This window comes from Cynocephalus volans, chromosome 1 (assembly GCF_027409185.1).
Source record: "Cynocephalus volans isolate mCynVol1 chromosome 1, mCynVol1.pri, whole genome shotgun sequence".
In the NCBI taxonomy this organism is placed as follows: domain Eukaryota; kingdom Metazoa; phylum Chordata; class Mammalia; order Dermoptera; family Cynocephalidae; genus Cynocephalus; species Cynocephalus volans.
Window position 1 is genome coordinate 142,338,541 of NC_084460.1, and position 24,856 is coordinate 142,363,396.

Genomic DNA, 24,856 nt, shown 5'->3' on the forward strand with positions numbered 1-24,856 from the left:
TCAAAGATATATCAAAGTGCTGGTTGTTTTTATTTAATTTTACCTTCTTAGTATCCCTGTGAGATAGTAAAAATGAGAATTAATACTCATTTTCCTATTAACAACTATGTTGATTAACTGGAAAACTCTGCTTCTTGGTCATGGCAGGTAATAAAAAGTTTACTTCCCATAAATTCATTTTGTACCTTTCTCTTACATCTTTGGAGGTATATTTTCTTGTTATTGTGCTTTATTTAATATGTGTTTTGCACATTGGGTCCAGAATACCACCAGTACTTCATTACAAAATGATAAAAAGCTACAAATAGATTAAGACTCCTAAACCCTTAGAGGATTTAGAACACACCATGAGGGCCCCATTTATGTTTTGAAGTTGCTTACCAGCAGTTGACCAGAAGCAAGTAGAATGCTATAACACTGCAGTCTCACCATTGAACATGATCTGTTACTATTTGGAATTCATTGTGATTTGAATTCTATACATGGGTTTGTAAAAAAAGAATTCACTTTCCTCTTGGAGGTGAGGAAATTCTGCCTTAGAGAGGCAAATTGATTTGTTGTAGTTATAAGATTAGGAAGATATTTTAAGCAAGGTAATCAGAATTTGGGTTTCTATACTTATAGTATATGTAAACTGCTCTGTGTACATGTTTTATAGGTATATGTGTTGATGGTCTGTACTCAACCAAAAGGCCTGATTATTGAATTGCTGCCCTCTGGGGTGATTAGAATGTTAAAACAACCCACACTTTGATGTTAGCCCTGTGATCAAAAGAATGGTGTATTTGCTGAGTGCTAACAGTCCTCTCTACAGGGACACAGACAAAAATTCAACATGAAGTCATTAGATTTTATGATAGAATTGTTAACCTAGGTACAGTTTTCAAAATTGTTCAGCATTTTCAAGTATTAGTCTGGTAATGAAATTTATTTGTAACTTTTTGGTATGCTTGTATTCTGAGCTGTGTATGAATGAATGTGTGGCACAGAAATAGTCTATTTATAGAATATAACCTCTCTCTCCCCACCCGCCTTCCCCATAAGCATTTATACGCACATGAAATGTTTTGTTTTCTCTGTTCCTCTTTCAAGATGCATTCGTTATGTTAAGTTAGTAGGACCCATTTGAAGTGAATCAACAATATATCCATCTGGTACCCTTCATTCATAAATTCACTTCCAGGCTTTGTAAGTTTATACTTTGTCTCTAGAAGAAGTGTTATAGAAGAAGGGATGTCTGAGTTTCTCTGAAATTAGAGAACAGAAGTGATATAGAAGAAGGATGTCTGAGTCTCTCTAAAATATCCTTATTTTGACTGATCTTGATGAAATGTGATACCTTTATTTCTCCTTTTTAAAATCAGCAGATGTCAAACAGCCAATCAGGGTATTTGAGATGAGAGAATGAGAAGGGGTGAGCTTCACCTCCACATGATTGATGTCTCTGGAAATAGCTGGTGGACACAGAAACTCTCCTCTGTCTAGCAGCTGCGTCATTCCAGTTCAGAAGATGACAGACGATGATGATACAGTGGTGGTTGATTAACTCAGAGTTGCTTAGTGTGGAGAACCAGCACGTCCTTCCTCAGTCTGACACTGTTTTGTCTGCCAGTGTGTATTCTGCTTCTTATGTACTTCCTCGGCCTCTTGGCTTTCTTCTATTCTGTCCCTCATCCCGAGACATCGTTGAACTTCATTTGCCATGCCAGTATTCAGTTTGTTCTGGATTACAGTGAAGTTCCTGGCCCTGAGAATAGATGATTTCCTGGTACCTCAAGCATTTCTTTGAGTTTTTGTTCCAGGGCAAAAACATGCTAATTAATTGCAGTGTCTCTCTGAGGCATTTTACCTGCTTTAGTGAATTTATCCTCATTAGGCAAGGTAGATTATAACCGAAGTGTTATTTTTAGATGTCCAACAGAAACATTGGGAGGCAAATAATATTTTGCCAGTAAAGAGTAAGACCGGAAATCTAATCCAGACTACCTGATTTGCATAGATTTCTTGATCTGGGAACGTTTCTGTTGATCTTCTCCCTATAATATTTAAGTCATGCAAGGCACATGGTAGGCTCCCAGTAACTGCTTGACTTTCCTTGTCTGATTTTCTGCTTAGCCCAGAAACCAACTCAAGTGTTAACTGGCACGCCTTTTCTTCTTTTTTTTTTTCTTATCACTGTTTCCTGTCTTAGCGTCATGTTAACACTAGAAGTAAGTTTAATAGGTTGTACAGAAATCCCCAGGAGAAGACTACCTTTCTGGAGATGTAGGTATGGTATATCTCATTGAGCTTGGAAAGAGTTTATACATCTTCACAGAGCTGGGATGTGGCCACGAAACAATGTCTCTAAAATGATTACTCAGAAGATACAAATGCATGAAGATAATATGTATGCTCTTTAGGGTTAAAAATTGCTCTTTTATATTTAGAGACTGAAAATGCTTCCAATTAAGTCAGGAGTATCACATACTGTCATTTAAGTGGCACACGTTCAATTGTCTTATCTGTCTGCATTAGCGAACAAAATGGACCATTTGGTTTTTTTCTTTTCAAAAGTATTTATTGAACTACTATGAGCTAGGCATTTTGAAAGATGCTTGGGACACAAAGCTGAATAATAATTTTGCCTATACAGTTGGTGGAGGAGATAGAACATGAGCACCAACAATGTCTTTTCAGTGTTAGAGGTTTCCCCAGGGAGGTGACATCTGAGCTGAGTCAAAAAAGAAATAGTCAGGTAAAGAAGGCGTGTGTATGTGTATACGTGGAGGATGCATGGGATGGGAGGTGGTAACAGGAATTGCAGAGAGAAGGAAATGTACATGCAGAGATCTATAGACAGAATAAGAGCATGGTGCCTGTGGTCTGCCAGAATGTCACAAAAACTGAAGGCTCATACAGAGCAAGGGAAATATGGTGTAGTGATGACTTCTGACCAGTAGGTGTCCTTCTTACTGTTTTATTCCGACTTGGAACCATCTCTTGATTATTTTAGCATATTTTACTGAATTTATTTCTTTATAAAGATCAGGAATTACCCATGAATCAACTTATTCTGATAAAAATTAAAAGACTTTAATTGCTTAAGGGGTTGAGAGAAATTCTAGAATTTAGAAAGTCTAGAATTTAGAGCATCAGGGTGTCAAAGTACTCAGCTACCATTTTTTAAGAACCCTAAACCACCCCATTAGAAGAGGCAGTTTATCAGATCTGGGAGGAAAACAGTATTGAAGTTACTCAGTGAGACAGGAATATCAGAGGGTTCTGACTGCTTGTATGGCAGGTGAGGATGTCGCTTTTATGCCACCCCCTGCAGTCCAGGGTGTTTTTCTATACCATGCAGGCCAGGTCAGGTCCAGACTAGCCAGTGCTCCCAGGAAGCAGAGGTCTCTTAAGACATTCATGCTCACCAAACCACAAAACACAGTGATTTCTCTAGGATACCCATTGATCTATTTAAAATCTATTAAAAAAAAATGCTAGTTTCCAGAGCATTCAAAAAACAGAAATTTATACAGTTGATTGGGAAAGGATTACTACATTAGATGTAAAACTGGTTAATGCCCTGGAGGGTAGTAAATTCATAAACTTTGGAGTTATCTTTCCTACCAGGCCAAGAAAAAAATCACATCATAATAGCTTTTTATAATTTAGTCTTAAACTTTATAGAACTGTAAAATTTCTGGGCTATCAAACAAAAGTATGTCTCCTGAAAGACTCAGTTAACTGTCATATTAGAAAATACTCTAGCATGACATATTTTGGAAAATAAAAAACTATCAATTTGCTTTATTTCTAAGTTTTTTATAGTTTTTCTTCCACAATAAATAACTGTGTTTTAGTACATAATTCATCCAACAACAATAATAAAGAAATATGAGTAGATTTCCTATTGTTGGGAGAAGTTAGAAAGACTTTATTTTTTTAAATAGGGAGGATAAATGCTAATAAGGAAAGAAGGAAGCAGGCTGATAGTGAAGAGAGAGGAGTTGGCTTTGAAGGAGGAAAGAGGGGTGAGAATGTGGGGGAGTATGTTCAGATAATTCTGCAGGGTTGCCTCTGTGGCCCGCTTACAACACTTTCCTCATTCTTAGAGCTGTGACCTTCTGTTGTCTGGGAAGGAAGAGGGGATGGCCAAAGGTTGCCCAGAGTCTGCAGAGCATGGCGATGGAATCCATTCTCTCTGAGACTCCCCATCTAGGTCTAATGTTTGTTCTCATGGATTAGACGTTCCTTTCTTTGTCCTTCCTTAGCTGGACCTAATCTCTTCTCTCTTTTCAAACGTAGTGGTATAGATGTTCACTATGCAGTTACCTTCAATGGTGAGGTCATCAGCAATACCACCTGGGACCTAATTAGCCTTCACTCCAACAAGGTGGAAAACCATGGCCTTGTGGAATTGGATGATAAGCCCACTGCTGTTTATACAATTAGTAACTTCAGAGATTATATTGCTGAGATACTACACCAGAACTTTTTGTTGGGGAACTCCTCCTTGCATCCAGATCCTGATTCCCTCCAACTTATCAATGGTGAGTTTGATATCCATTATGAAGTCCTTGTATAGTTTTAGTTTCTTTTGTGATATGATCTGGTAAAAACTAATTTCTCTAAATATATGTGGTTCTAAGCATTCTCTAGAATGCATGAAACAGGAGCCATCCTGATAGGAATGGAGCATTAGCTGTGCAGCTGTTTTGGAAAGATTAATAAGGGGCTCTCTGGTATATTTGTAGACAAAAGGCCACAGAAGGGAAAGTGGAGAATAGCATGACATTTATGAATAGTTTAGAGAAATGGGAGCAAAGTATGAGAAAAAGAAAAGTAGTATGAGTTGAAGTGGGCTGTAGTCTGCCCAGGCAGCCAAGACATGAATTCTCCAGAGGTAAGTCATCTGATAAAGTCTTAAAAGTCAGAGAGCAGAAGAGAAGGAGCAGCTCAGGAAACTTAATGGAAGATCTTGGTCAAAGCAGAACTGATAATGGGTGCTGTGTAGAACCCAGATAATCCAGTACAAAGTTTGAATTCAGATAGCTGTGGAGATCCAGTTATGATCTATAATGAACAGGGAGATTCAGGATCATAAAGGAGAGAATACTTTGGATTTGGAGGCTAAAGGGTGGCCCAGTCAATGGGGACTGAAGCTTGCTAAGAGTCAGGCTACTAGCATGTAATATATTAACTCATCAGGGACATGATGTCCGATTAACTTCCTTGCTACTTTATGTTTGCTTCTCCATGATTTCTTCACTCATTGGTAGTTTAGCCTTTAAAATGTCCAGTGGAGTATATTTTACCAAAGTGACAGCATGGCAGAAGTACCAGCTGCCAAAGAAGAAAATCCGTGTGTTAGGGCAATACTAGCAATGACGCATTTTTACAGTCTCTGCATCTCCCACACATTTTTAAAAGAGGGTATCCTTTCAGGCAGCTATCACCCAGGACTCGTGTGTGTGTGTGTGTGTGTGTGTGTGTGTGTGTCTGTGTGTGTGTGTGTGTGCGCGCGCGTGCGCGCGCGCGCGCGCACGTAAATAAACAAACAAAAATACATACTAGGGAAGCCAGAGAGGCTTATTGGATTTACATAGGAAGAACAGAAAATTGTTAGTGGAAGAGAGTAAATAGATTTGGAAGGTAAGATAGAGTGGTACTTAGGAAATCAAAATCATTTGGGTTGGGGTTTAGAGAGTGAATATTTAGTGTGAGAGAAAGGAAATTCTTGTCTTTCCAGGCAGTTGTGTGAGTGTGTGCATGTGCATGTGAGAGAGACAAAGAGAAAATTTTTAATAAAATTTTACTGTTTGTAATATAATCCCTTAATGATAATTAAGATTTTTTTTTTTTTTTTTGAGAGTCTGGGCTAAAACTTTAAATTGCTTTTCAACTATTTTGGCTGCTGGACTGATATTTATTTAATGTGACACTGTGCTGAGACAGGGCCACAAAGTGACCTGAACTTTATATAAGTTATACAGGACTTTAAGATGGAGAAACTCTCTCCTTAGTGGATGATAGAGCTATGAAGCTATCAGTTCTAAAACAATAGGGAGTCTTTGTATTTTGGAGAAAGATGGGTACCCTGGGCTCACTTCTTCATATGCTCCTTTTTCATTGTTGAAACTTGTTGGAATACTTGGGCTAGATAAATAGTGAACAGAGAAGCTTGTTGTAATCTGAAACTGCTGACATCCTTTCAGCAAGGCTAATAGAGACTAGCTGGGGGCAAACCATGGGGACAGCATATGGACAGAAGTTCCCAGGAATCTGGATATTGGGATCAAACAGAGAAAATATATAGTTAGGAAGTCATTACCTAAGGGAGATTGGAACCTAAATTGAGCAGCAGTTGCAAACCCGCAGGTCAGTAACCAGAGTGGTGGGAGAATGGCGTGAGGAACAGGCAAAGTAAGGTCATGTAGGAAATGAAATCCGCAAACGGCATTGCAAGATCTTCCTTTTATGCGGAGCCTGTAGGTGGAGCTACCTCCTAAAAGGTATACTAAAGCAGAGGTCAACAACTCCCTTAAAATTTGTAAGCAAGTTCAACAAAAGCTGTAGGATATCCAGCACCAACTAATTCAGGTGCCTTGGACTTTCATTAGATGTATGTTTCAATTACTCAGAATTTTGTTCCTAAAACCCATTTCTGTTGTCATGCCAGCTTCAGAGTTCTAAATGACTGTAGCTTTCTAGGTAACTTAATCTTTATCTCAAAATAGATGATTATTCTTGACCCATGGAACTTATTATCCATAGAAGATAGGAGAATTGTATACACAGTTGAAGAGAATTTTGGAAAACACTTGAACCAAATAGGGTTGTTGACTTCTGCTTGCTCCCTCTTTGTCAGGCCACTAGGAACAGGTGAATGAAGAGACTGCTTCTATTTTTTGTTGCATACACCAGGTCACCCTCCTGGCAATCCCTTCTCTTTAGCTTTTACTGATTCCCTCTCCCCTCCAGGCAGAATCAGTTGTTTCTTTGTCTATGTTTCCATGCTTTGTATATATTCCCCTCGAATCATTTTGTAATTCATAATTTGTGTTTATGTTTCTGACACAGGCAATGCTTCCAGAAGAGAAACTTGACTTTATTAAGTTTATAGCCTTAACTTTGGCAAAGTCTGTGGTAACTAGCAAGGATTCAGTAAATCTTTGTTGGATTAAATTATACAATCTACTGTCTTTTCTTCACTGCCCTTTAATATTGTTGTAATGATAAAGATTTTCGGTGTCCTAGACCATTTTTCAAAGCAGAAAGTGCATTTCATACTTTATTCATACTTTTGTACCATTTTTAGCATATCAACCAAATGAGTTGAAATTTTAGTTCAACTTTCTTAGGATTAAAAAAAATCAATTTGAAAATAAAAATACTGCTTCATTGGAATCTAGAAAAGAATAAAAACTGACTTGAGAAAGGAAAGGAAATGAGATAGGAGTGGCCTAAATGTAATAATGGGGAGAATCCTTATTTTATGTTGGATTCTTATAATTCAAACAGAGTGAACCAATATAAGTAAAATATCTGAATTAAGTAGCAAACATTTTCTAAGAAAGTCTGCCCTGTCTGTTCTGCCAAAATATAATGAGGAAGAACTTGTCCCTGTGCCTCAAATACAGTAGTGTTTCAACTAAAAATGTTATTTAATATTGTTCTTTCCTCAGTGAGAGGAGTTTTGCTTCCTCAAACTGAAGACCTAGTTTGGAACACCCAAAGTTCAAGTTTCCAGGCGACACCATTGTCTATCCTGGTAAGTATGTTTCTAGAACCAGGCCTTCAAGCTTCCCTCTGTACTTTCACCTACTTACTTTGGCATCGTGAATTTCCCAAGCTGTTCCCATTTCAAGTGTTCTCTTGCATCATCCTTGGAACATTACTCATAGATGTCAGCTCATGGGTACCAAGTGTTGGTTCAGAAACTTTAAGCCTCCCACAGTGGTTAAATGAAGTCCGCATTGCCAGACTCCACATATGGTAGAATACTTATTTATGGTTTATACTTGTTTGTTGATAATTAAGCTGGAAGTACTACTGCGTTGTTCTCTAAAAGCTACCCAGAAATAACTTTTATAGCCAAGACTATAATTGATGTACATAGGTACAGAGTATGGATTTTTGTTTCAAGGAGAAAGAGTTTAGACTCTAAGTATATAGAACAGTGTGTATATGAAAGGGAGAGAAGGAAGAGTAAAAATATTGGCTAGCTGACAAATGACAGGGACTCTAAATCAGGCCTCCTTTTACTGGACTGAAAGCATTCCCTTTTGCGTAGAGACAGCACGAAACGAACTTTCCTTTTTGATCCTACCACCCAGCTCCATCAGGAATTCCTCTTCCCCCTCCACACCTCCACTTGCCACTTCACTTACAGAGAAGCATCCACTGGAAAAGAAAATGGCTTCCTCAAGTGCAGTTAAAACAATGACAACTGCAGCCACCACCACCACACTAGAGACTTACCTGTCTGTAACGAGTACAGGAATCTTTTATTATCTCCTAGCCATAGTAGGGGGACTCCCTTCCCATTGACATTCCTCAGTCCCTCTAGCCTCTTAAGACTTTTTTCTGTCTCATGTCAGCTGTACGAAATGCTTGTTTCTCGGCTTTAATACAGCAATAGAAATTTAGAAAGCCTACCCCCAGTTCATTTAATCCTTAATCTATGCAGCCATTTCTTCTATTCTATTACAGAGCAACTCAGTTTTGAAATGTGGAGTCACAGGAAATAATCTTTTCACTGATTTCCATGTTGAAGAAAAAAAGTTCGGGGTGGGGGTTGATTTCAGAGAGTATACTCCTTTGGTGTTTATTTATTCATTCACTTACTCATTCATTCAAACATATTTATTTTGTGCTTTTCATGTGCCAAGTGCTGAGAAAATAAGATGAATAAGGTGTGGCACTGCCTACAAGAAGTTTCCAGTCTGGTAGTAGTAGACAGACTTCTAAACAAATAAGGTAATGCAGATGCTATCCTAGAAGTCCAGCCAGGGTGCAGTGACACGGAGTGGTGATGGCACTAACTAGCCTCTGCTCCGTCAAATCACGTTTGACCTGGGTCTTCTCTAACCATAGGAAGAGATCTGTGATGACATTTTAGAATCATAGTGTAAAGACAGAGATTTCTTTGTAAGCCAGAGGTTGCAAACGAGACCCCAGCTGGTTGGATCCAGCTATAGACTTTGGAGCCAAATTTTAAAAAACATTCCAATATTTAAAAATTAGGAGTTTTTTCACATAAAAATACAGAATTCCAGCTTCTTTGTAAAGCAGGAAGATCTGTGATCATTAAGTTTACATTCCCTTGTGGCAGAAAGTGCCTAAAGCTTAGCTGTGGCTGCCTTTTAATGATGGCAAGCACTTATTAACTGAGCTTACTTGTTCATTTATGTTGCAGTGGCTCCGTTTGCATTTTGTAGCCACCATTTGCATTTAAGCCAACTCCTTATGTGTTTTGAATAATTGTGGGGTATTAATTAACAATTTAAGGAGACATTGGAATGTTAATTGGTGATTATATTAGAAATGTCTGGTTATTACTAATCCCTGCCTCCCTCCTTCCTTTCATGTCTCCCTCCTTCCCTCCCTTCCACTGTTAGCAAGATTTTATTCTATTACAGAACTGAGTTTTTTTTTTTTTAACCAGATTTGATTTTTAAAAATTATTTTAGAGTTAGGAATGTTGGGATATTGAATTTGATACCTTTCTGTCATCCTGACTTGGAAAAATCACTTGTTGCACAGTATGCTTTCTATAGCACCAGCAAGTTTTTCAATTGGCATTAGCAGAAATGAGACTGGCCAATATAATATTAAACTTGTCAATATACTACATTGAAGTAAAAGAAGAATTCATGAGTCGAATTTATTGCTATGGGAACATCTATTGATATAAAAGTAAATGAGGTGCTGTTCCTGGCATGTATGTGTTTACCTTTCAAAATGTATAAGAAAGCTTTACTGCCATGCCATTTTTTAAGGGGTTATTTATTTGGAATGGATGATCTTGCTTCTTTTTTTTAAAAGTCAAGTTGTTTAGTTTCACATTTTATGTTGCCTGTTTGTGACTTGACTTTTATTAAAGATATTATGTATTGTTTTAATTTTTATGAAATGAAAAGGCATTTTATTTATAGATAATGCTAAAATAATATTGTTTGAGGATTTATTTTTCATTGAGGATTTAGCTGCTTTTCTAAATGTGTGTCAGGTCATAGCCTCTGTCTGATAAAACTCAGTTTCTTAAGCAAAAATTAAAGGGCTTAAACCATCTCGCTTGGAATTTTTCTTTTAAAAAGCACATTTGGAGTTTACAAGAATATAAATAAGCCTGATTCAACTGGAATTATGGGAAGTTGTAACACATCTCTAGAAGCAGTTTTAGATAATTAAGAGGAAAAAAGTGAATTCCCTGATATGGTATGATCATCATTGTAGTAACTCCTTTTTTGAAGAACAGAACTTGGTGTTGAGCAAATGGCCTTTTTACTTTCCCCTGAATATATATGTTGTTTTAGATAACCATATATATGTGGTTTAAGAACAGGGGAAAGGAGGAAACTTTTCTTTCTATACAAACAGCCTCCATATTTCATATACCAGACATTTAAATATTGAGAAATGGCTCCCTCTCTCCCCCTCCCCTCTGTATTCACCTGGGTCTTGCAGATCTGTGCAATATGCTAACCCAAATTAGCATGAACTGCTAAGTCTGTTGGCTCTAGTTTCACCATCTGCGTATATACACTTGTAGAGACTTCTGAATGAATAGCCTGTTATAGTGGAAAATCACTGGTACTAAGAAATCTAGAGACTTAGCGTCTAGTTCTGATTTCTTCTGTATGTTTTTTGATCTTGGGCATTTTACTTCTATGAACCTCAGTTCCTTATCTTTAATAGGCAAGGTTGGACTGCATAACTCTTGAAGTCCTTCCAGTTCTCAGATCTGATACTTTATGTTCACATACATGTGCATGTTCAGTCCCCCTTTCCAACATAAGATTTTTATAAACCAAAGGATGGCCTTGCAAGGCACCTGAGCCTTTGGCAAGACAAAAGCTGGCATTTTTACATTTTTTTTTCCTTTCCCGTTCTGGACTTCAATTTGTTGTCTTCTCATTTATCTGAAATTTAACTCTTGCTCTCTCCATCTGGTCCATTCTCGAGGACCCAGAATAACTTAGAACCTTCAGGCAAAAATACAGGACTACTTTGTGTGTCTCTTTGATGCTGAATTATGTAGGAGCACACTGCACACAGGTCAGTGATCACAAGCTGCCTGCACTGTGTAGAATTATGAAAGGTTAACTCTGCTCCTGGTGATTGCAAAGTCTTAAGATACAAAAATTTACCAGAAAAGTGTAAGAAGTCTCCTTAGTTATCTTTTTTGCCCTGATTTATGAACCAAGTCTTGCTATCCTCAGGTTCACTTCTGATGGAGGATTACCCAAGAGGGAATTTTTTATTCTGAAATCTTTCTCTTTTTCTATATCATTTGCAATTGTATCTAGTTATTTGAGAATGGACTTCAGCTTCCTCTTTCTTTACATATGTCTTGCTTTTTCTCTCATACATTTCACTTCAATAGACTCAGGTTATTAGGTTATTAGACTCCAGTCTTGATTACATTCCATTTTTGTGACCAAAGCTACATTGCCAAAAATATTTACTGATATTGCATCATACACTTTTCACTTTCTTCTTTCCTTTCCATATTCTTTATTTCTAATTACAATTAACCAGAATGATACCATTTTTGGTTCATGTTGTGGTTGTTTTAACCAGCATGGTAGCCCACTTAAAACAGGACCTAATTAAAACAGCATGGACAAGGCAGGAAGTGATGGTGTAACTGAGTTCCACAAAAGAAAATAAGTTTACTTGACAGAATGCTTTTAGCTTAAAAATAGGTAAAACTGAGAGGATCTCCTCATATAACCAATGACCTTTGCTTATCATCTGTCCTGTGTATTTGTCACTAGAGAAAGAGATAAATTAGGACATGCCTGGTGATTTCTTGCCTCATGGTCCCTCCCTGTGATTGGGAGAGCCTCCTCACACAGACCTTTGCTGGAGAGACAAGGAGAGAGGTGTAAGCAAAGTGCAGAAGACTAATCAGGCCTTGCATTGACCTGACTCCCTCCATAGGCCAGTAGGTTCTGTTTTATTTCATGACCATAGACTGAGCTCTAGTTAGCCACCTTCATATTGAGTGCTTTTGTTTAAAAAGCATGTTAGCTTTTTGTTTAATGCTTTTTGTTTAAAAAGCATATTAGCTTGAGACGGTATGTCCATGAAAATTCACTACCAGTGATAGGAATCTCCTAGAGGAGGGGGAAAGTGGTTAGATTCAGTTTCATATTCTTAGTATTTGTGGGCTTTACTTTGTTCATAGCTATTGCTTGAATTCTAGTCTTTTCGTAGGTTTATAAATGTGGGAAATTTCTTAATGTTTCCAGTTGGTATAAAACATAACCATTCAGCAACCAAAGAAGTGTATTAGAAACCCAGGCTGGAATAGTATACCCAGAACATGATCAGGCTGTATCCTCTACTGGGAAGCTTTTAAAAGTACCAGTGTCTAGGTCCCACTCCCAGACCATTTAAGTCGAATCTCTGGGTATGGGGTCTGGGCATTGGTGTTTTTTTTTTAACTTTAACATTTATTTATTTATTTATTTACTTTTTTAACTTTTATTTTGTCGATATACATTGTGGTTGATTATTGTTGCCCCTTACCAAAACCTCCCTCCCTCCTCCGTCTCCTCCCTCTCCCCCCTCCCCCCCAACAATGTCCTTTCTGTTTGCTTGTCGTATCAACTTCAAGTAATTGTGGTTGTTATATCTTCTTCCCCCCACCGTTTTTTTTTTTTTGTGTGTGTGTGTATGTGAATTTATATATTACTTTTTAGCTCCCACCAATAAGTGAGAACATGTGGTATTTCTCTTTCTGTGCCTGACTCGTTTCACTTAATATAATTCTCTCAAGGTCCATCCATGTTGTTGCAAATGGCAGTATTTCATTCGTTTTTATAGCTGAGTAGTATTCCATTGTGTAGATGTACCACATTTTCCATATCCACTCATCTGATGATGGACATTTGGGCTGGTTCCAACTCTTGGCTATTGTAAAGAGTGCTGCAGTGAACATTGGGGAACAGGTATACCTTCGACTTGATGATTTCCATTCCTCTGGGTATATTCCCAGCAGTGGGATAGCTGGGTCATATGGTAGATCTATCTGCAATTGTTTGAGGAACCTCCATACCATTTTCCATAGAGGCTGCACCATTTTGCAGTCCCACCAACAATGTATGAGAGTTCCTTTTTCTCTGCAACCTCGCCAGCATTTATCGTTCAGAGTCTTTTGGATTTTAGCCATCCTAACTGGGGTTAGATGGTATCTCAGTGTGGTTTTGATTTGCATTTCCCGGATGCTGAGTGATGTTGAGCATTTTTTCATATGTCTGTTGGGCATTAATATATCTTCCTTAGCTCTTTTGCCCATTTTTTAATTGGGTTGCTTGTTTTTTTCTTGTAAAGTTGTTTGAGTTCCTTGTATATTCTGGATATTAATCCTTTGTCGGATGTATATTCTGCAAATATTTTCTCCCACTCTGTTGGTTGTCTTTTAACTCTGTGAATTGTTTCTTTTGCTGTGCAGAAACTTTTTAGTTTGATATAATCCCATTTGTTTATTTTTCCTTTGGTTGGGCATTGGCGTTTTAAAAAAGCTTCCATGTGATTCTCATACAATGTAGTGTTGAAAATGATTGCTCTTTTCTATTTTCCTTTCTCAGTTTTCATACAACCAGGTAATACTCTTATGAGTTCCTTCTATGTGCATGACACTTATTCTTCGTTATTCGTAACCCAGCACAGATTAAAATATATGAATTCCTCTCAAATTCGTGGCCATTTTACCTATTAGCATCATCATTAAACTATTCTTCATAAGATTAAATAATTAGCATGTTCAAGGATTGTGTTTCTATCTACTTTTCTATTCCTGAAACTAAATTTTAAGATAGGGTTAGTACTACATTAGTAAAAACTCACTACAAAAAGAAAATTATTTGTATTTTGTAAGTGGTGATGCCATTTTACAGGTGTGCCATTCATTTGTGGTAACCAGACCACATTTTGATGTGGTAACATTTCTGATCAAAATGGAAGACCTTAATTAATTAAATATCTTTCAGAATGATGAATAAAATTGCTAATTGTTCTTTCCTGCTGTGGGCAATGTGCTTAGGTCTTTGCCAACAAATTACAGATATTAGTAACTTCTAGGTATTTAAAGTCATTTATGTTAAAGAGACAGTGGGAAATGAACCAACTAGAACTAGAGAAATGATATTTTCTCCCACAAATTCACTTGTTTAGGGTTTTATAAATGTTATCTCATCTGTCTCCACTTTACAGGCGAGTTTCAAGAGATTACAGAGTTTTTCTCTAGATTCTACAACTAGTAGGTGGCTGAATTGGGATTTGACTACAGGTCTATTTGATTCTAGAGCCCATGTCCTCCTCCACCCAATATTGCATGGCCTCTTTATCCCTAGAAAATCTAGGAATGTAAATAGATCGGTGGCATTTAAAATCATTTTTATGTGTTTCTTTTATCTATGATATGATTTTAGCCTTTTTTTTCCCCCGCAGGATAATACCCTTCAGGCTGAATGGCCTTCAGCAGATGAATCCACCACCAGCAGTATTTCACCACTTGATTTCAGCTCTGGTTCTCCCTCAACCACTGGCAGGAAAGCCTGGTCAGAAAGTCCTTTGGGTGATTTAGTATCTACCCCCAAATTAGCCTTTCCCTCGAAGGTGGACCTCAGTTCTTCCCCAAAAGTTTCAGAGCTTAGCCACTTGACTCTTCATTCTGTCACCCCAGCAGTGCTTCAGACTGGCTTACCTGTGGATTCTGAGGAAGGAACTTCTGGATCTCACTTAGAAGATGGTGAGGAACTATAATCACTTTTCCTACTTCTTTATGGTATTAGATGACAAGGATTTTGAAGAGAGGAAGAGACTACAGTTAAGAGAAAAACATGAAAACATGGTAGCATTCATTAGGGGGAAATGTCTTGGGAAACGTGTGAAAGAGGAAACAATTTAGATCAGATTTAATTGGTTGGAATACAGAGTCCAATAGGTAATTAATAAGAAAGGAATTTGGGGAAGTGGGGTGAGGATCAATTAATAGATATTTTGAAGGTCATATTGAAGAGTATATAATTTAATTAAATTACTACTATTACTATTAAAGAACTACTTTACTTGAATATTGGAGTGGTAAACAAACAGCATCAAAGAATATTATTCTAAGAGTTTTTAATAGGATTAATTGTGGGGGCCAGGTCTAATGATTCTATTTTGTAGTAGTATTGAGAAAAGGAGAACCTGAACTAGGGCAGCTACAGCAGAGATAAAGGAGCAAAAATGAAACATATCTAGACACTGTGGAGGAAAGGAAAAAAATCAGTGTGACTTAGGGTTGGACTACACATGTGAAAGAGGAAGATGAACACAGATATCAGCAATGAGTTCAGGACTGTGAACATTGGGTGATGTGAAGGATGACAGGCAATAGACATAACAGGGAAAATGAGAATTCAAAGAGAAACACAATTTCCAGGGAATTTTCTCCTTAAGTTCCCACTGGATTCAGTCTTTGTTGTCAATATGGCTACCAGCAGTTCTTTATTTTCATGGAATTAAAATAAATCAAGTGTCTGAAGATTAATAATTTCAATAGTCAAGATCTTGTCATCCTCAGAGAAGGAGAGTATATTCATGAGTAGTTGCCCCACATTACAAACACATTATCAGATCCTGTTTGCTAGATATAGCAAAGTAAAAGTCAGCAACTGTCCCTGTTAACAGGAAAAAACATGTAACTGGTTTTATTAGGAGAATATATTTTGGCAACTCTATAGATTAATTAATGGAAAACTTTATTTTTAGGATTAGCCAACGTTGAAGAGTCAGAAGATTTTCTTTCTATTGATCCATTGCCTTCAAGTTCGTTCACTCAACCTGTGCCAAAGGAAACAATACCATCTATGGAAGACTCTGGTGTGTCCTTGACGTCCTCACCATACCTGACCTCCTCTGTCATCTTAGATCTTCTTGATAAAGAAGTAACTCTACCTTTTGGCTTGGACTCCAAAGTCAAAGGCCAATTAGAACAGAGCCCTTTGCTGCCAGACGCATCCATGGAAGAAGAATTTATATTTGAGAGCAGTTTAGGTTCAGGATCTGGGCAAAAGGAGGATATGATTACTTGGCCATGGACTGAGACTTCATTAGAGAAGATCATGGAACCACTTTCCAAGTCATGGCTTGAAGATGAGGATTCACTTTTGCCAACTGAGGATGTAGATGAGAAACTAGTTGTAGATGACAAAATGGATTCCACAGACCAAATTATTGAGCATTCAAAATATGAGCATGATGATAGAGCCATAGACTTTGCAGAGGAAGAGACCCTTGGTGGACCTACTGTGCCCATCTTTGCAGATACTGAAACTCAGTCTGCACCTCTGATCCTTCCCAAGCACACATCAGAGGTACCTGACATTGACTATTATTCAGTTACCAAAGCACCTCTTCTAATGGCATCTATAGCAATCTCTGCTTCTACTGATAAACGCGATCAAATAGATGCCTTCCTAAAGGGGGATATGGAACAAACTACAGAGTCACCCAACCAGGAATGGTTTGACAGCAAGGTTTCAGTGGTGAAGCCAGATATACAACCTTTGTGGACCATATTGCCAGAATCAGGTATAGTCTGGACAAGAACTTCTTCCCTAGGAAGATTGTCTGGAGAGACACTGGCAAGTACACCACAGAATACTGACAGACTCTGGTTGAAATCTTCCCTGATACAGTCTACCGAATTGCCTCCAACCACAAGCTCCACCCTGCTGGAGGATGAAGTAGTTATGGGTGTACAGGATATTTCATTAGAACTGGACCGGGTAGGCACAGATTACTATCAGCCTGAGCAAATCCAAGAGCAAAATGGCAAAGTTGGTAGTTATGTGGAAATGTCTACAAATGTTCGTTCCACAGAAATAGCTATTGTGGCTCAGCCCACAAAAGGAGATGACCTGAGCTATACCCAGACTGCAGGAGCTTTGGTGGTTTTCTTTAGCCTCCGAGTGACTAACATGATGTTTTCAGAAGATCTGTTTAATAAAAACTCTTTGGAATATAAAGCCTTGGAGCAAAGATTCTTAGAATTGGTAAGCACAAAAAATAAAACATGGGGGCTAGTGAATATTTAGCTATGAACTATCCTTTTTCCCCCTCAACACACAAGGTCTGAGTCAAGGAAAGTATGATCTGCAGAGGACATTCATTTTTCTTTTCTTTTCTTTCTTTCTTTTTTTTTTTTTGATGCCTAGCTGGAATGGGGATCCAAACCCTGGACATTCATTTTCTATCATCCACAAATACTTGTAGTGTCATGGCCTAGGATTGGTAGGAAAACAATAAGGCAGATACAAGAGATGGAAAACACAAAAGTGGCATGAGGATGATATGACAGGTTGGATACTGAAGATTGTATTCCATAAATTCTGAAACTGAAATAAGTTTGAGATTTCTTTTCACATTTATTATGAGACCAGTGTTTTGTGGGTTCCTATAATACCTTCACTGTTATGATCCTTTTGGGGAAAAAGAATAAACTCACTGAGGTGTCTAAAACTGTTTATGAGTTCCACGGGGCTTCTAAATATCACTACTAGAATCTCATGACATTCCTAACTTATACTTTTGTTAATTAACAGTTTAAATGTAGATAGAATACAATTAGGAAAAGTGGGGGAGGGGCTCATCCTTGCCTTTTTTGTTTTATTTTGCTTTGGTATTTATTGGTAAAGTGCAAAATCCTGTCAATGAACTTACCACTTCTTACCACTTTTCATGTATTGTAGTTGGTTCCCTATCTCCAATCAAATCTCACAGGATTCCAGAACTTAGAAATCCTGAACTTCAGAAATGGCAGTATTGTGGTGAACAGCCGAATGAAGTTTGCCAAGTCTGTCCCTCCTAATGTCAATGATGCTGTATACATGATTCTGGAAGACTTTTGCACCACTGCCTACCAAACCATGAACTTGGCTATCGATAAATACTCCCTTGATGTGGAATCAGGTAATGGTATTGCCTACCTACCACGGTGGTCTCTTAGTGGAATCCAGTGATTATTCTTGTGTGTTTTCCTCTTCATTGAGTCAATCCAGTGCTTGTAGGAAAAAAGTATTACATCAGATAAATTTTCTACATCTTAATAATTTCTAAACTATTTCTTCCAATGACATCAATATCCTCATTCTCTTTTTAAAGCGTGGTCCACACATTTTATCTTTACTGGCTCACTTTCCATTTCCTTTTCTACCCACTCTATCTCGCTCTCTTTTCTACTTATCCACTGAATCTAATCTTGCTATGTCTTTATGTTACCAGGCCCAAAAGATTTGAATTCTCTTCTCTTCTATATTATTTTTCTCAGTTTTTGTATCCATTCCCATTATTTTAAGTCATAAAGTCAGTAACTCTCCACATTTTTATATGCAGGAAAACTTCTCTTCTGAGCTCCAGAATCAACAGCTACTACTTTCTTGGGAATTTCCACTTTGATATATTTTATGTATATCAAACTTAAGATATCTAAGAGTGAGCTCTTGTTTTTCATGTCTGTCTACCCTCCAGCTAATTCTACTGCTTCCTCAGCTTCTCAGTCTTGATAGATGAAAGCTTTATCTACTCAGCTGCTCAAGCCAGAAACCTGCAAAGTCATTCCTCATAACTCAGTTTCCATCACTCCCAACTTTCAGTTGTTCACCAAGCTTATGTTGATTCTGAATTCTAAGTATATCTCAAATCCATGCTCTACTCTCTATCTCCACTGCCACTACTCTGTCCAAATCACTGTTATCTCTCATTTGGACTGATTTTACCACTTCCTCTTATCCATTCTCCAGACAGCAGCCGTGTTGCTTTATCTAAAACATTAATCAGATTAGTTCACATTGCTGCTTGAAACGCTTCAATGGCTGCCTGCCTGGTTCAATAGGCTCACAGCCTGGTCCCTAACTTCTTTCCCAATATCACCCAACGAAACTAATCTCTTTGCTTAGCATGTTCTAGTCAAACTGCTTGTTTTTAGTTCCTCAGATACAAAAGACTTTCTTTTGCCTTAAAGCTTTTGCACACATCCCTCCCCTTTGCCTCAAATTCTTTCCCCTCTTATCTGATTCCTGCTCACCTTTCATGCCTCAGTTCAAACGTCTCTTCCTCAAGACTTTCATTGACTCACCCATAATCTAGATTGGGTCTTTTCTATTAGTCTTTTCTTATAACATCATGTCCTTTTTTTTTTTTGTATTGAAACATAATTGATTATACACATTTGTGGGGTGCAATTTCTGCGTACAATATGTGATGATCAGTCAGGATAATTAGTATATTTATCATTACAAAACACAATCATTCTTTGTGATGTGACCCTTAACCAATTTCTTGCTAACGCCCCCGCCCCCTCCTCTTTCTCACCTCTGGTAACCACACTTCTGTTCTCACTGGTAGAGTTTATCGCCATTGTAGTAACGTTAATTTATATGCGTAGTTGCTCAAAGGCACTTTTTCTCAGTTGAGCTTTCCACAAGGATCGATTGTGTGTCTTTTTTATTAACCACTTTCTAGCCAGAACTTAGCACAGTACCTCGAACACAGAAGGTACTCAAAAATATTGTAAATGAATGAAATGAACCATTATTTTTATTTGGTAGAATTGAATGCAGGAAATACAACTGGAATCTGACATTTTGTTTTTCTTTACCTTCCATGTACCTTAGGATAGTGGTTTTGAATAGGAGTAAGGTAAAATGTCTGAGTTCATATCCAGTGCCTTTTATGCTCAAACTGGTTTGGAAGCCCTATTTTTTAACTGGAAAGAAGCAAACATTCTTTCGTTTGATATTCTTGGAGGACCATTATTCATTGAAAGTGAGGAAAATGATTTAGCTAATCTCCCAATGTCCAAATCTCTTGCCACTTGAATTCTCTAAAGCAGTTTGCACATTCTTTGCCATGTAGTATAGTGGAAGAAGCAATTAATTATAATTTGGAAGGCCTGGTTTCTTGCCTCTGCTCTATCATTTATCATTTGTGTGACCCTAGATGAGCTATTTTATATCTGAGTTTTAGTCCCTCATATATTAAATAGGGATAATGTTGCCTGGCCTGTGTATTTTGTGGGGCTATTCTAAGGATTAAACAAATAACATATATAAAACATTTGACTAGCTATGCAGATGTCAGTAGTTATAATTTATAAAACTTTTGCAAAAGTCAATTTATTTATTTTTAAGGAGAATTACAATAAATAAGTGCATTAACATCAACTTTGTATGTAACTCACATGTCAACTGTATGCCAAGTCACTCAGATTCATAGGGTCACCTTTTCTTTTGATATTCGAATGAACTGGCATCAGCCCCTCTTATGCACAGTGTAAAACCTGCATCTAGGTTCCCCCACCCCTCAATGTCTCTAGACATTGTTAGGAAACTAAAGTATCTCTTAATCACCTCCAGCTCTGAGCTTTCTTCTGCTGAATTTTCAGTCTCACATGTGTCTTGACCCTTGTGCTTTTTTTTAATGTTAACCTAACATAGATCACAGTCCTGTTTTTGATTTTCCTAAAGCACTATCAGCATAAGGCAGTTGATTCTATTAGATATTTGCTGATGGTATGAGGATAATGGGGAAGGCTTTATTGCAGCACAGCAGATGGCTTAAAAATATTACTATTAGGCATAACCATTCCTAAAATTCCTCAGCCACACTCACTCTCAAGGGCATCTCTTACTGGCCAACTTTTCCCACAGGACATAGCCAGGTGCCATGTTGCTCCAGCCAAGAAGCTGTATTTCCAGACCTTCTTCACATTTCTTTCACTCTCATTTTTCTGGACCTATCAGTCCTTCTCTTAGGCTGCTCCTACAAAACCAGAATGTAATTTATTCTACAGTTTAGATCCCTGTCTCCCACCCCAAACTTGGCTCCCTGTATACCTTTGTTTCCCCACAGAGTCATTAAGGTAATTTTCCAAGCATAGGACCAGCTATCTGGGCATTCACCTTTAGTCAGCACAAAGGACTGGAAAGAAACATTGAAATCACTGTCTTTTATTTACATGATTAAAATAGTAAGTTTAAGGGCCAGCCTGTGGCTCACTTGGAGTGTGGTGCTGATAACACCAAGGCCGTGGGTTCGGATCCCTATATAGGGATGGCCGGTTAGCTCACTTAGGAGAGCGTGGTGCTGACAACACCAAGTCAAGGGTTAAGATCTCCTTACTGGTCATCTTTTTAAAAAAAATTTAAAAATTAAAAAAAAAAATAGTAAGTTTGGTTTCTTTCCTTGGTCCGAAAGCAAAAGGGAGCAACATTTATCTTTTTCCTATATCTATATCCTTTTCTTAATCTATAGAAAATATAGATTCTAGGTTTTCCACCCCAGACAATCACCCACTCTCACAGAATGGTCACAAAGTTTTAAATAGAATTTTGCTACTACATGTATATTTTTAGGTAATGACCCTCATTAAATTGTCACTTTATCTCAAGATTGGCTAGAGACAAAATTGGCTTGTCTCTTGCCTAACTTATTTTCACGTGTAGTATCTCAGAAACTCTTGAACTTCCATCAGCAAAGGGGAACCATGCAGGACCATCCTCCCCGTTCCCTGTATACCCTCCTCTCTCAGTGCTATGTCAGGCTTAGATAATTTTACGATTACAAAGCCACAGAATGAATACTAGGATAAGGATGCGAAGATTTAGGAAATACACAGTGGAATCCTGCTGTCTAGTTCTCTTGCAGAAAGTGCCCTTCTATCAGCACGTTTGTGTGCTCTTTGTTATATCATTATCTTGGCAGCGGTACCCTGTATTAGTTTCCCAGGACTGCTGTAACAAGGTACCACAAACTAGGTGGCTTATAACGACAGAAATTTATTCTCTCACAGTTCTTCAGGCTAGAAGTCCAGTATCAAAGTGTTGGCAGGGCCATGCCCTCTCTGAAAGCTCTAGGAAAGAATCCTTCCTTGCTTTTTCCAAGCTTCTGGTGTTTGCCGGCGATCCTTAACATTCCTTGGCTTGTAGAGGCATCACTCCAGTCTCTGCCTCTGTCTCTATATAGCCTTCTTCCCTGTGTGTCTGTGTCCAAATTACCCTCTTCTTATGAGGACGTCAATCATTGAATTAGGGCCCATTCTAACCCTGTACGGCCTCTTCTTAACCTGATTACACTGGCAAAAGACTCTGTATAAAGGTCACATTCTGAGGTTTTGAGGGTAAATGAACTTTGGGGGGACACTGTTCAACCCAGGACATCCTCCTATTCCCATGTGGGGCTAAGGGAGATCAGCTTCAGAGATCTTCTAAGCAAATCCAAGAGCATAGACTTGTGCAAAATTGTCCTTAATTTTCAGAGCAGTAAGAAAATCATTGCTTTTCAAAACAATATTAATTTCTGGAAACTGGCAGACTATGATTTTTTAAAAAAATTTCCCTTAGCCTTTTAGCTAAACTTTTTCATACAAATGAGTCTATGGATCATTTCCACTTATTTCCTCTTTTTTCAGTATCTATGTCACCATTTGCCCATTTGCTGTTCACAGGTTGTCATTCACTGGGGAAGAACATATGGGAACCATGGTAAAACAGAAGGCCTATCCATGGTCAATATCTTCTATCATTTTTGACTACTTATTGTCCTAATTAATTTTAAAAAGTTGTCACTTTTCCTCATCTCATCAGTGAAAAATGAAGTTACTAAAGCCAAAATATTGTTGGGAATGGCCGGAGGAGGTGCAGGGCTGATTTATTTTGCTAACACTGGCTTCCTCAGGTCTCAACTGTTCTTAGGCTGCTCTCACTGGACTATACCCACCACTGAGACTCCGTGCAGTTCTTTCCTGGACTGTGTCTCTCCATCCTGTGTTCTTGGTGTTGTGTGGAAAATGTATCAGTGTGTGCAAAGTGGAGACAGATTACAGCAGGTTAGGGTTGGTGGAAATGAATGGTACATGAAAACTGTGTTTATAATTACATAACATGGATTTTAAAGTATCTGTGTGCTCCCTAGATAAAACATGTAAAGACTTACACAGGTCATAGGGTTTTATGATTTGGCTCTGAAATCTGACAAAATTTGAGAAATTTGACAAAATCTCATCAATCTGCGATGAATCAGAAATTGCTTGTGGTATTGGTGGTGATGCTGTACTTTAATGACTCAGGAAAGGCGTTGTCGCATGGTACTTTGTAGGGAGCTTTAATGAGGAGTTCTATATACTGCAGTTCCTGTGCTTTGCCTTTCTTTGCATCGTTCTCTGGTCTGTTTAATGTTTTAGGTGATGAAGCCAATCCTTGCAAGTTTCAGGCCTGCAATGAATTTTCTGAGTGTCTGGTCAACCCCTGGAGTGGAGAAGCAGAGTGCAAATGCTACCCCGGGTACCTGAGTGTGGACGAACTGCCTTGTCAGAGTCTCTGTGACCTACAGCCTGACTTCTGCTTGAATGATGGAAAGTGTGATATTATGCCTGGGCACGGGGCCATTTGCAGGTATGTTGTAGTTAGGGATTTTGATTTCAAAGGCTATACACACTTCCTCTGATGAAATGGGTCTACACCTATAATTTTAGAATAATCATTGTAACATTTGTGATAGAAATTATATCTCAGCAATAGATGTGTGCCATCTAATTCTCGTGTGAAGAGTGGATTATTTATTCAATTGGTTCAATTGGTTATTTTATGCTCTTGGGGAGCTGTAAAAAAAATATTGTCTGCTTATGTCCTACTTGGAGTAGTTGGAAATCTTTGTGTCATAGTTTTTAGTGGTCATGATAAGGGAACTGGTGTTCAAATGAGGTTTAGGCATAAGATCAACACTTTACACTATATCTGAAAATGAAAATAAAGGAGTTTTATTCTTCTATTTGGATTATATTTTTAATGGCTTTGGACTCCTCTTAGTCCTATGTGTATTCAAAAACAAAGAAAAGAAAGTATTTGAAGTTTTTGAAGTGGTGACAAATCTATTTTCCTTTAAGTAATCTGAGATCCATTTTTAGAAGGTAGAACCAGCACAAATGCTGCAGATGAGCAGATTCGGTTAGCCTGACCATCTTTCCCTTCCCTGTCCCCTTAAACAAAGTCAAACAGGTCACCCTCCCAACCACACACAATGAGAGGTGCATGGTTGTCAGAGGAGAGAATGCTGAGAATAAGCAGCAGAAACATGAACAAAGGATAATGTGTGAATCTCAAAATAAGCAAATGTTGGTATAGAAGCCAGAAAACAGAGGAAATAGGTGGAAATGATCCAGATAGTTCTATGTGAAAAAGCATAAAGTTTAGCTAGAAAACTAAGTGGAAAAATAATCTCTCAGTGTCCAGAGAAATTAATATCATTTTGAAAAGCAGTGATTTCTTTGCTGCTGTGGGGGTTGAAGACATTTTCACACAAGTCTATGGCTTTAAGGTATAAAAGTCTCTCCAGTGTGGTGAAAGTTTATAAGGAGTCTGGAGGCCTGGGCTCTAGACCCAGCTCTGTTGCCGACTAATTGTGTGATCTAAAACCAGTCACTTTTCCTCCTGTTTTTTTGTTATCCATAAGTAAGGAGGTTTAATAGAGTAATTTCTTTAAGTCTATTCACTCTTTTATTCAGTCATTTACAAAGTCATTGGGGATCTACTAGGTCTGTGCCAGGCATTACGCACAGCCTTAAATCATACGATCATTTAATCCATATGTTCAACTT

General features: G+C 38.0%; 1 protein-coding gene across 1 annotated transcript in view; it reads left to right on the forward strand.

Annotated features, from left to right (window-relative positions):
- IMPG2 (interphotoreceptor matrix proteoglycan 2) overlaps nt 1–24,856 on the forward strand; it is a 75,437-nt gene that overhangs the window by 46,113 nt on the left and 4,468 nt on the right. Inside the window, exons 10-15 of the mRNA XM_063078061.1 lie at nt 4,288–4,532; nt 7,668–7,753; nt 14,665–14,965; nt 15,973–17,258; nt 17,955–18,174; nt 23,444–23,654. Of these exons, the coding sequence (XP_062934131.1) occupies nt 4,288–4,532; nt 7,668–7,753; nt 14,665–14,965; nt 15,973–17,258; nt 17,955–18,174; nt 23,444–23,654 (2,349 nt within the window). The remainder of the gene's footprint in view (nt 1–4,287; nt 4,533–7,667; nt 7,754–14,664; nt 14,966–15,972; nt 17,259–17,954; nt 18,175–23,443; nt 23,655–24,856) is intronic.